General features: G+C 36.3%; 1 protein-coding gene across 1 annotated transcript in view; it reads left to right on the top strand.

The window, feature by feature from the left end:
* Positions 1–13062, top strand: part of Fbn2 (fibrillin 2) — a 282405-nt gene that overhangs the window by 173571 nt on the left and 95772 nt on the right. Inside the window, exons 16-19 of the mRNA XM_008841082.2 lie at positions 3672–3824; positions 5321–5374; positions 6917–7042; positions 10026–10151. Of these exons, the coding sequence (XP_008839304.1) occupies positions 3672–3824; positions 5321–5374; positions 6917–7042; positions 10026–10151 (459 nt within the window). The remainder of the gene's footprint in view (positions 1–3671; positions 3825–5320; positions 5375–6916; positions 7043–10025; positions 10152–13062) is intronic.

A 13062-nucleotide genomic window follows, 5' to 3' on the forward strand; every position in this document is an offset into this window, starting at 1 on the left:
AGACCAGGCTGGCCTTGAACTCACAGAGATCTTCCTGCCTCTGCCTTCCGAGTGCTGGGATTAAAAAATGGACCCCAAAGAGTTTCCCTTTAAAAAGTCTGATGATAATGGAAATAATAATACTGACAGAGAAAAAATAAAAAACACCCTTACACTAGGCTAGCATCCTTAATCATATTAGATAATAATGTTGTCATTAATAACAATACACAAAATTAAGGATTATAGTTACATTAAGTAAACTCTTATTTTTACCCAAATAAAACTTGAAATGTAAATAATGTACCCCAGAAGTTGGACTGCTATCAAAAACTTTAAATTAAAAAAAAAAAATCCTCTTCACCGTTCAACTCACTACAGAGGGAAGAGTATGAGACAGAATATGTTTCACTTTAAGCCATTCTGAATTATTTTTGGAAATATTTGTCTAGTAGGTCCATGACAATGAATCAAGATGATCAGGCATGAACCTTGGAAAGGCAGGCACTGGCAGTTCCAAGCCTAAGCAGTGTGTTCTAGTTATTTGAGCAGAATCGGGTGTGAAAACATTAGCGGCATTTCTCTTGGGTGCTTTTGTGAGGCTTCAGGGTGAATGGGTCATTTTGCACCCTCTGCTTTTCAGGCTTTACAGTAAAACAGAAATACTGATTTGAAAGAGTATTTGAGAGAAATGAATTTGTAGGCATAGTTGTTAACACTTTGCGTATACCTCTGTGAATCCCAAGGGGATGAGGGGGATGAGGAAGGGTCAGCAGATGGAAATAATCTGTTCACTCAAATTCATCCTCTGTCCAGCCTGGGATTTATTTCAGCCACAAGTTGTCAGCACTTTGTTAGGGAAATTTAAAATATAGTTAAGAAGACCACAGCCCCTTCCTGCTTAGAGAGCCACAGTATTCTGTTGCCTGAAAATTCTTAGTTGCTTTTCACTCTCACCCAAGTGCCTGCTTTTAGATCTGTAGAGAATACAAAGCCAGTTTAGGAGGGAGATTATTGTTTTTCTTTCAGGCAACCAACTTATGAATAGTTGTTATGAGTTCAGCATTCAAAACCAAAACTTCATTTTCTTCTCCACATACAGGAAACACATCAGAAATTGTTGTAAATCCTCTCAGATTTTTCATCATTATGGTGACTGTAATTTTTTTTAAATAAAAACACCATTTATTTGGGTGTTAAATCATAGATTGCTGTTATCCTAGCAGGCTAGCTTTCTTCAATCCACACAGTCCACAATGAAATCCGCACCTGGTTGTGTTAGGAATAAATCACTACAATGAAGTATTTGAATTTTAGCACTTAGTTTTAGGTTCCTTATTCTTTTCTGTTCCCACAAAATGGCGAGAGAGGTACCTCAGGATGTTCTCGGTTTACATATCCTTAGCCCCTCCCCCACATGCAGCTAAGTTCGACTGATTGGGTGGGAGGGGTAACTGACTGCCCCCGAGTCCTTGACAGGCGTGGGAAGGAGGTGTGACTGTACCTTGCTGGCATAGTGGTCAGAGGACATTAGACTGATTGGGTGGGAGGGGTAACTGACTGCCCCCGAGTCCTTGACAGGTGTGGGAAGGAGGTGTGACTGTACCTTGCTGGCATAGTGGTCAGAGGACATTTCCAGGTAACACTCCACCCCTTCCTCCAGCTCTTACATTCTTTCCACCAGCCTTTCCACAGCAGTCCCTGAGCCTTGGAGGGGTGGTAGGTGTGAGATGATCTTCCTCCCACTGAGAGTTGCTTCTTTAAAATAAAATTAACACTAAAGAAAGAATAAAACAAAATTATCATTCTGCATCCAAACATTTTTCCAGTGATACATAAAATTTGCTAACATCTTATGGAACCTCCCCCCCTCCACCAAAGCCTCATCGTTAAGGCAGAAAAGACATGCTGAAATTTGATAGTGCATGTAAAAGATACCACTTAGCATTCTGGTCCAACCCCACCAAACACTCCTGTGAGTTCATTCTGATAATGCAAACTGATGGGATTAGTCTGTCTTTCCCATCAGTGACTCATTTAGATTTAGTAGTGTAATATAAGCTAGAATTATAGTCTGGGGTCCTTGAACAGAGAGCTGTCCTTGTAAAGATTAAAAAAATAAGGTAGTCACAATTTTGGGAGTATTTTCTCAGTGTTGCTGGCACCTCAGTTAATGCTTAACAAACACATTCTTAATTATTTTATGAATTTCCTTCAATTGGTAAGGATGGTTGAGTAATTTGTGATTGATCATGAAATGAAGATCTGAACTAGGCATGAATTATGCTGTTTTCCTTCTTGATCTTCTGGCGTTGGTTACTCTCAATAACCTAGTTAGCCTATAACATAAGTCAGTGTGTAATGTTCTTACTCATCTAATAGGTTCCCATAGACTTTTGGACAACTTGCTTTTAAAAATTGTACGTTGTATATAATTGGTAATCTAAAAAAGAAAGAAAAGAAACCTCACAAATTCCTATCCATGACTGGAAATCATGACTGTGTTATATCTGTGCAGTCTTTGTGTGGGCTCACACATCTGTGTGTTCCTCAGAGCCAACCCTCCCAAGCTCAGGCACAGAGGAAGAAGAAGCTGTTTTAAGAGTTACCTCCTCAGTGTTAAAAGTGGTAAATCTCATAGCCCTCTTGAATAAACAAACATCTCATTGTTGAATGCTGCCAGAAATCTAATTCCTTTAATGAGAAGCACTCCCAGAACTTAAGAAAGTATTAGATGACACTTTCTGCCTAAGAAACAGTTATTTCCAACAAGTTGTGAAAAAATGGTATTTACAGTGGGGGTTATCATTGGTGAATCTATACTGCTTCTCTGGACTTTAAGATGATCTGATTTTTTAAACAGTTCATTATCTACTGCCACATAAAGTTGTAGCGTGTTTTGTAAGACTTGAAAGGAGAAAATGAGGCAGGGTTCAACTTTTAGGGATGTAGTTTGGCGTGACCGAAGAGGAAGAACCTTGAAGTCATGCAAACCTGCACAGAATGCAGCTCAGGCACTGGAGACTCTATTACTTTGAACTGTATACATTTTTTTCTTCAACTTTAAAATGTCAGTAATGACCACTGTCCTTCAAAGTTCATGACCTGACCTCTTCATGAAATCATGTCTGCACAGCCCTCAGAACAGTGCCACAGTGGTTGATGTTATCCTAGTAACAATTAATTGAGCATCTGAGATTAAAACCAATCACCAACAGATCCTGAGGGTTGAAAAGAAAAACTTCCTAATTCAGAAAGTCAAACCAAGAAGTCTGGCAAAACAGTTCCAGTCACCTCATGGCAATTTAAATTCATTGCTCCTGAGAACTTCTCAAACAGAAACAAGAGTTAAATGCCTGCTTGGGTCTAAGACAGTCAACAATTAAAGCTCAAAGTGGTGTTTTTAACTATGTACATAGCCTTAGCCAATAAAGGGCTTGTGAGAGTAAGTGGGATAATGGATGCTTGTGTGGTAAAGCTGGTAGGGGTGGGGACCACAGTTACCAGCATGCATTCAGTCATCCCATCACTCAAAAGTGCTGGTTCCCTTCCTAACCCTGTAGCTGCTGAAGATTCACACTAAGAGAAAACAGCAGATGGCCTCCAGATGCCTCCAATGTAGTAACCTCTTAGGCATGCAGCCTTCTGTTTTGCAGTCTCTGTCTCTCTCACCATCCTTTTATTTCCATTAGACACTCACATGCGCAGTACCTGCTATGGTGGAATCAAGAAGGGAGTGTGTGTGCGTCCTTTCCCAGGCGCAGTGACCAAGTCTGAATGCTGCTGTGCTAATCCTGACTATGGCTTTGGAGAGCCCTGCCAGCCCTGCCCTGCTAAAAACTCAGGTAGTCACTTGTGATGATAGTCTATATTCAACAATAGAATTTGTCCAAAGATTATATTGACTCCAAAGTGTTTTGTCATTTTTCTGAATTGAAGAAGAAAACCCCAATTTTGTATTGGTATAGGAGTATGGTCAGATCAGGAGCTTTGGGTTGTCCTTGCCTTAAGCTTTGCTCAAAGAACACTGTGAAGAGAAAGATCTATTTGCTGATGTGGTTATAATTGTGCACAGATTTTCTGTGTAAATATGTCCTCAGTTTCTTTGATCCGTATTGTTGAGAATATAAATAACTGAACATTAATTTGCCACTTTTAAAGCTGTAAGTTCAAGACAACCTGATTGTAGTTTTTAAAATCTTGACACCATATGGCAGCAAGTCCAAGGCCTATCAGTAGCTCCTTTTCCTTGGATAAGATTGACTCTGGTTCATCTGTGCTTTCGGTGGTCTCTGCTGAAAATAAGAGCACTGGCCTTCAAAACTAAGCACAGTCCCTGTTTTCCTTAAAGTTGGGGATGCTTGAGACACAGGGAGGCAAGCATAAATTACAGTTAAAGAAAAGCATATCAGAATACAAGCATAAAACTTGGTATAAGACTAGATATAAGTGAACTAATATAATAAATCTAAAAATAGGACTGTGTATAAATGTAGAATGTAATAATGATAACAAATTAGTGAGAGAAAAGTAAATTCATTAATAAATAATGCTGTTAGCTTTGGGGAAAAAAATAAATCAGCTCCCTACATTAAACCTTAAAAATGATTTTCATATGGATTATACAATTATCTATGCATTTGTAAATTAATGGACTTTCATAGCAGATGTCAAAATACAAGTTTAAACTGAAAAAAAGCATTTCATATATTCTTCCTTAATATTGAAGGAACTTACATTAATCAATAAAGTGGAAATCTTCCACAGAAAAACTGCAGTATGATGTACAGGGTTTCACAAAGTAAAGATGCATGTTTCAGATTTCCATGTAAAAATGTCCATTATAAAAATTATGATTCAGTGACATTTTGTTTACCAGATTAGGAAAGTTATAGGCTGTTCATTTTTCCTATGGTGATGAGGATATGCTAAAATGGACCCCCACAAACTGCTGATGGATGGGTCATCTGAGGACAGCAGGAAGGGATGGTAGCTTCAAAGGGACATAAACTTTTAAAAGTTTTAGGTTCAAGAGATTATTTTAGTTTCATAATTAAAGTTTGTATTGTTAATCAAAATTAATAGAAGCTGGATGAACTTGACATCATCAGGGCAGGCATTGCACACACGTGGTACATTTACATAACTGTATGCAAAACACTCATACTCACAAAAAATTAAAATAATCAAGCTAAAAAATAATGTTCTAGAAAATGACAATTCTTTTCTTCATTTTTAAAACAAAAGGACATAATTCTTCTAGATGGTAGTTTTGGAGTTATGTTAATGACATGTATGGGATGAGCATAGGTTTTAACTTTCTCTTGTTTTTATCATATAGCTGAATTCCATGGCCTTTGTAGTAGTGGAGTAGGAATCACTGTGGATGGAAGAGGTAAATCTGTTCAATTCTCTCTCATAATGATTATATATAACTAATTATAGAGATTTCTCATCATATGAGTGTGCGTATACTATGAAAATATACAAATACAGAGTACTAAGGTGAACCATCTCCTAGAGAAATGGATACCTCAAATAATATTAAGTGGTATTTTACACTTGGTCCCTTTTTATTTTGAATATTTGTCTGTTAAATGTGCTCTACTAAGAATGTTTATTAACAAGCTATACCCATGATTTTATGTGTACAGTTGTTTAGGACAGCATCACAGGGAATCGATTTAAAGAAAAAACATTAATTGTGCAGATAAGGTTAGAAAAGTTCTTGTCTTTAAGGGATATTTAATGTGGATCAAGTTTAGAATATGCTATCCCAAAATAATTAAGACTGTTTACGCTTAAAAATAAAAAAAAGTTTCTATACAATTACAGAAGTAAAATTCATTCAAATATTCTGATTTCTAAATATAGTATCATGTTTAACACAGCTCCAGTAGAAAACCAAGTACATCCATGTTTATAAATTTAAAGTTCTATGTTCATGTTTGAGAAGACTTTAGACAAGTTGTGCATTAATTGACAGCAATGTTGAATCTTGAATGAGTATCTAAAGCCAGAGTACACAGATGGATTTTACCAGGATAGTTTTTCCAAATATAAAATGAAAGGTTTGATAACTGCAGAATATGTAAGAAGATTTCTTTCTTTCTCTGTTCCTTCCCATCTTTCTATCTGTCTTTCTTTCTTTAGACAGAGTCTCAAGACCCAGAGTGGCCTTGAACCCCCGAGCCTCCTACCTCTGCCTCCCAAGTGCTGGGATTACCAGCATATGCTAGAAGTTGGGTTATCCTTTCTATTCTTGTAAATAATCATCATCAGAATTTGAACACATTGGACAAAATTTGATTTTTCCCTACAATTCTTTTAATTCTCTGTTAGTTTGACCTCTCCATTAGAGCCATCTACCTGATGGAAATTAGAAATTGCATGTTTGTTTCAATGGAGCTCACATCCGTGGCTTGCCGTTGCCTGTGTTTCCAGGCAACCATGTTTCAGTGTCTTCTGGATTCATTCCAACTTAGCAAAAGTGAGGAACTCCAAGTATCCTAGTACTTATGTAATTGCTAAATATGATAATAAAGCAGGACTATCCTGTGCCTTCAGAGACTGCAGAATTGTACAGGCTGCCCCAATAAATCTGTCTTCTAATTAGATAGCTGTAATACCTATTAAGTTGAGTTTCCCTTTGGATTTTGAGCCAATAGCTTATAACTTTATTAATATTGTCATATATACATAGACATGCCACATGGTTCAAGTCTCTGATTTCTACCAGCTGCTTTGATTTTTCTTTTGACTTCTCGGTGAAGTGTCCCATATTCCTCAATTTTGTTTTCTTTGTTTTATTTTCTGTTACTTTCTAAAAGTGAGGTAAATTGTTGCTTTTCAAATTTTGTTGAAAGCACCTTACTGGATATGCAATTATCAAGAAACACAGTGTCCGTGAGTGCTAAACATGCTCCATTTAATGCAGATATCAATGAGTGTGCTTTGGACCCTGACATATGTGCCAACGGGATTTGTGAAAACTTGCGAGGTAGTTATCGTTGCAATTGCAACAGTGGCTATGAACCAGATGCCTCTGGAAGAAACTGCATTGGTAAGTGATTTGTTATGCATATGCAAGAATCTTTCACATAGTTTAATCCCATGGATTAGGGGAGAAACAAAAATTAAAGATGGAAACAAGAATTCCTATCATTTCTGTTGTTATCTGTATACTGCAATATTAGAATCAGTTTAAAACATAGTACCTAGCTTCTTAAGGTGCTTACAACTTAAATTATTGTTTTCCTAAATGAGAACATATATGATGAATTATTAACCTGTTACATCTCCGTATATAATATTAATCTTAGCTTTTCAGTAAGCCATGGGCTTCAGAAGGGATCCAGTGCTCTTGGTAACAGCAAGTTGGGAACATACAGGTTGGAAGAACTTTAACTGTATAGGGAAGCGACCAGCTGCTACCTTTTGTCTAAATACTATAACTGAGATAACTGTGTCCCTTTTTTCAGTTTATAAAGAGAATGTAAAAAATTCTGTGTAATTCATATTTAAGAAAGGAAATGGAGGAAGATAAAGGGGTTTTTCAGTGTTTCATTAGTTCATATTTATGAAATTGGATAGAATCCAGATTTCCCATAGAGCAACTGAGTGCATTTTTATAAAATGAGAATTATTAGATCCATCATTATGCATATTTATAACATCCATAATATCTTTTACAACCAAGTAATGCATGATTATGATTAGAATGAAACTCAGTATTCTGTGTTTCTGCTAAGGGTTTTTATGATCTAACATACCCATTTGATCCTGAGTTTAGTACAGATGGATTTATAAAACTGTCTTCATCTTATATACTTTAATTAATAGAATACTTATAAAAGTATCAACCAAAGATTATTGAACATTCCTAAAAACATATAAAATGTCTAAGGATGTAGTACAGTTGATAAAGTGCTTACCTAGCACACAGGAAGCCCTGAGTTCAGTCCTCAGCATAACATAAACCAGGCATGGTGATGCACATCTATAATCCCAGCACTTGAGAAAAGGAGGCAAGAGAATCAGAAGTTCAAATTCATCCTTGGCTAATGAAACGAGTTCCAGACCAGCCTGGGCTAGAAACCCTCTTGCAAATAAATTAAATAAATGCAAACCACACCCACTTTTATTCACCAGAAGTAAAGTCACCTTCCAGATTAGCTTCTAATTACAGGTGAACACATGGGTGGTATCGTATTAAAACATGGAAAATTCTGTGAAAGTTCCACACTGAACACAGTGGGCACAACTGCAAAACTCTTTCTAGTAGATGTGTGTGTGTGTGTGTGTGTGTGTGTGTGTGTGTGTGTGTGTGTATAAATTAAAACTAAAATTTTAAAAATGAAAATGAAACCAAATTCTAGTGACCATGTTTTAGTTTCTTTGGTCGGCAAAGCCTGAGGTTGGGGCATGGGGAGGGGAGGGGTGGACCTGGGAGGAGTTCAGAAGTAGGAGGTATAAACATGATCAAAATACATCATATACATGTAGGAAATTCTCAACAAATTAATAAAAATAGTTTTTAAAAACTAATCCCAAATGAAGTCACATTCTGTGCTGTTGGGGCTTCAGACTTCAATTCATGTTTGGTGAGGGACACAGTTCAGTTCCTTGGAGAAACGGATAAGAAAATTATGGTGACTCTTGAGAAGACATTTTTAATATTATTTTTTATTTTTTTTAGAAGAAGCATATCATTACAGCTTTAATATGCTCAATAACAGTTTCCAGAGCAAACATACAGCTCTTTCAAAAGTGGCTATAAAATTTTTAGGTTCGCTGTTAAAGACATTTTTAATCATAGAAAATTTTGTAGGAATCTTTAAAATGTAATACTGATTTTTAATGACATCTTAAATGTCATAATCAAACAAAAAACATAATATCCAAGAGGGGGGAAAATCAAATAAAATATAAAAGATAATACTATGTGCAGTGACAATATTATATGAAATATTTTTCTGATCTTTGTTTTCATAGTGACACTATATGGTAAAGGACAAATATTTTTTATCAGAATAAAAATATAGCTTTAATTAAAAAGGAACTCTTCACCCCAAAGTACAGTTGTTTCTGTCAGTAATTGCACTTGTAGATATCAAGAAAAAAGTCAGTATAGAATGCCTGTAATGTTAGCACACAGTGAGTGAATTCTAGGTCGACCTCAGCTGCATAGCAAGGTCTATTTCAAATAAAATAAAATAGGATCAATTAAAGTATGTGAGCTTCTAAATTGAGGTCTAGACCATCTCTCCAGACTGTTCTAGATACCAAAGGACTATAAAAACTACCCATCAGTTCTTCACCAGTAACTGTTTCTTATCTAAAAATTGGGTGGGAAATTAATGCCCACTTTTTCTTTAACTGATGTTTAATGCATTCTTCTTAAAATTTCAGTCAGAGGGCTGGACAGATGGCTCAGCAGTTAAGAGCACTGACTGCTCTTGCAGAGGACCCGGGTTTAATTCTTAGCACCCACATGGCTGCTACAAACCGTCCTTAACTCCAGTTCCAAGGGAATCCGAAGCCATCTTCTGACCTCCGCAGCATTGCACAACATGGGTGCACTCACATACATGCAGGCAATACACTCATACACATAAAATAAAAATAATAAATAATATTAAAATTTTTTCAATCAAAAAAATGAAAAAATGCCATATTTTTATTATATATAAGTGTACAGGCAAGTGAGATTAACCTTTTAATGTATTTTAATCTATGCTTTAAAAACATAAATGTACCTAGCATAGTCCCATTGTGGAACTAAAAAGGAAATGAAGACCACCACAGAAAGGTGAGGCCTTGCCAAGTCTACAGATTCTGCAGGACTTCAGAGATCTTAAAAGTCCCTACCAACATAAGAATGTTACCATTTGAATAATATTGAGTAGATTTTGCTATACCATGGTATAGAGATACTGAGTCGGAGGAGTTTAAGACAAAACAAAGAGCAAAAATAAGAATTTGCTGGTCTGTGGGATGTTCATTCAGTTAACCATCTGCGTCTCCTGTCTTCTGGCATCTTCTAGACATTGATGAATGCTTGGTGAACAGGCTGCTGTGTGACAACGGCCTGTGCAGAAACACACCAGGAAGCTACAGCTGCACGTGCCCCCTGGGGTATGTGTTTCGGACTGAGACAGAGACCTGTGAAGGTAAGGGCTGTCTTCCTTGACTTGTCATAGCTGTGATGCGGCTATAAACACCATTCCCAGCGATAAAGCCACAAAAACAAAGGGCATGCATGAGCATTCTTTTTGATAATCTTTTTCGGCTGATTTGGAAGTTTCAGAGATAGCATTTATCTAAACACAATTTATAAACAATGTTGCTTTTGTCCCATTCCATCAACAAGCATTTGAAAAAAAATCCAATAGAAAGAGCCATGGTATTTTAGTTGTTAAATAAAATGTCAGATTTTGTTTCTTTGTTTACTTCTTTTAAAAACCACTATGACACATTAACCTACAAACCTAAATTGCAGAAACACTCAGCTGTTAGCCACTTTATTGTGAAATAAATCATAGACTCAAAACATTGGCCCAGAAAGTATTTGGGGTCTATGTAAAACTATCACTCCAATGAAACATATAGATTATGAAAATTATCCTTTCTATATGATCATTTGAACTTGTAGATCCTAAGCAAACATTTTAAAAACTTTTCCCCCCTTTTATAGCATGTTTTTTCTGCAGTGGAAATTACTAACTGTGTTAAATGTTTAGGGAGGCTGTCCTCAATGAGACCAGGCAGAGATAGCTGCATTCAGTTAGGATTCTGTCAGACTGTCTGCTTCAGAATAAGGTGTCTCCTGACTACTATCCTCCTTTAGGTCCCACTGTGTGGGCCTGCAGAAGGCTCCTAGAGGTATTCTCAGTCCAGTTACCACTTCCAAATAGTAACTTGTTTTAAAAGATTTTATATAAATTATTGGTTGAGTAACCCTTTCCTTATCTGTGAAAGTAATTTCTTAGTGATTTCCATATCCAAGAAAAGTACAGTAGCAATATTATGCAAAAAAAGATGTTCTCATTCTCTCATCTTTCTGTTTAACTTCAAAGAGTTCTAAACTTAGCTGTAGTAATTGTTTCCCTCCCTAGTCTGGCAGGACATACTCATCCATCCATCCCCCAGCTGAAGGACTTGAAGATTCCCCTTCTCCACAAATGAGTGGGGGTCCCTAAGAGTGAGGAGGGTCTGCAGGCTACAAGAGTGCTCTTTAACCCAGGTCCAGCTTCTGGAATATTCATACCACACTATTTTCTAGCTTTCCCTCTTGCTTCTAACACCTATTATCCTTCAAAATTGCTCTAAGAAAAGTACTTTGGGAAAAGGTAAACTAGTCGTGTTTCTTCCATGGTTTTTTTAATGAGATGGGAGAAAGGATTCTGTTTCTACTGGGTGTCTACACTTCCCACTGATTTTATCTATTTTATCTATTCAATTGTCTGTTAAAGAATAAGCCTCTTTTAACTCTCAAGAGAGCTGAGAAGTCAAGAGCAGCAGAGTACATCTTCTGGGTTTAGCTAAGACGCTGTTGATTACTAGGACAGTTTCCCATCTACAGTAACGTTACCTTCTGGTGATCTCAGGAGAGACAGAGTGGGAACTAAGTAGATGGGGTCTGTGTGATCTGCACACTGAACTGTCAAAGATGGAGCCAAAAAGTACTAAGAGGTGAGCTACCAGCCAGGTGAAAGGCACTTCCCACCTATGTGAATAGTGTGGATTAGGAACCCATGACCTTGAATAGTGAAATGTTGGATGATCACATAAATGATAAAGCACTTAATGCAAATCAGCCAACAGGGAAGTTTAGGGAGAGAGAGTAATCTTGACTTAGTTTGTTCCACAGGAACTTGTTCTCCATAAACATTAGCCTTTCCTTTAATATGAAAACTGTTTTTTATCTGTCATTCATATAAAAGAGTTCATGTTATATAAATAAAGAAAGAATGTGACAGAAATATTTTGACTCCGGTGTTATGACATTGGCAGAAATGATAATAAAAAATTATAAACACATGGAAAAATTATCCAGATAACATTTTACCCACAGTTGAGTTATTTGCATTTTATTAAGTGTTTTCCCAAAATGTGCAAATATATAAACCCAGAGCCCACTAATCTCTCTTCCTCTTGAGTTTCTTGTGCACAAACAGTATGTTTGTCTGTCTGAAGCAGTTTTCACTCTATTCTTTCTTAGTTAATTTCTAAGGACTAGACAGAGAATTATTACCAGAGTCACTGCAAATAATATGTGTGTATGTGTGTGTGTGTGTATACACACACACACACACACATAATGCCCTGGTTACCTATTGCATTTCTAATTCATGTTTTCAACAGATTGTTTTAAATATACAATAACACTAATGATAGCAAAACGTTCCTCTGTATTTCAGGCTGAAGTTATAAGAATTTTATTTTGTTTTTCTTGCACTCTCAGAGTCTGTGAAAGTTAAATTTTTTTATAGCAAGCACTGTGGTTTAGATTGTGTTTCCAGTGACATAACTAGTTAAATGTAAACCAGATGTGCTTTGAAGTTTATTTCCAGAAATTTACAGTGAACTGTTTCAATTTCTGGTTCCATGACATTTATAACATAAAAACATTGTATTGAAGGAAAACTAAGTAGTCGATATTTGTAGTTGTCACTGCATGTATTTATAGTTTTTAGTTCATTGTTGCTTAATTTAAAATAGGAGATTTTCAAACTGTGACATGGGCATGTTTCTTTGGCGGGGCCTTCCGAAGACTAAAATTAATTGGAGATTTCTATAAGGAATGCCCTTCAGTGAATCATCTGCTACCTTTGTGGTCATCTGGGTTTTTTGCATGTTGCATTTTTATAAGAGTTTCAATATTGTAGATTATATGCGTTCATTGAAATCTGGATAACTTTTGTATTATTGTATTATAAATGTTTTCATTTCTCTTTAAAGGGTTATTTTCCACTGTAAACAACATGAAAGCAAAATACATTTATGTCCTCCAAATAATTTATAGTTTAAGAGTTAAATTAATACCTGGGTACCTCTTTAATCTCTTTGAAGTAACAGTAC

Source organism: Nannospalax galili, unplaced genomic scaffold, assembly GCF_000622305.1.
Source record: "Nannospalax galili isolate Female #2095 unplaced genomic scaffold, S.galili_v1.0 scaffold490, whole genome shotgun sequence".
Taxonomy (NCBI): Eukaryota; Metazoa; Chordata; class Mammalia; order Rodentia; family Spalacidae; genus Nannospalax; species Nannospalax galili.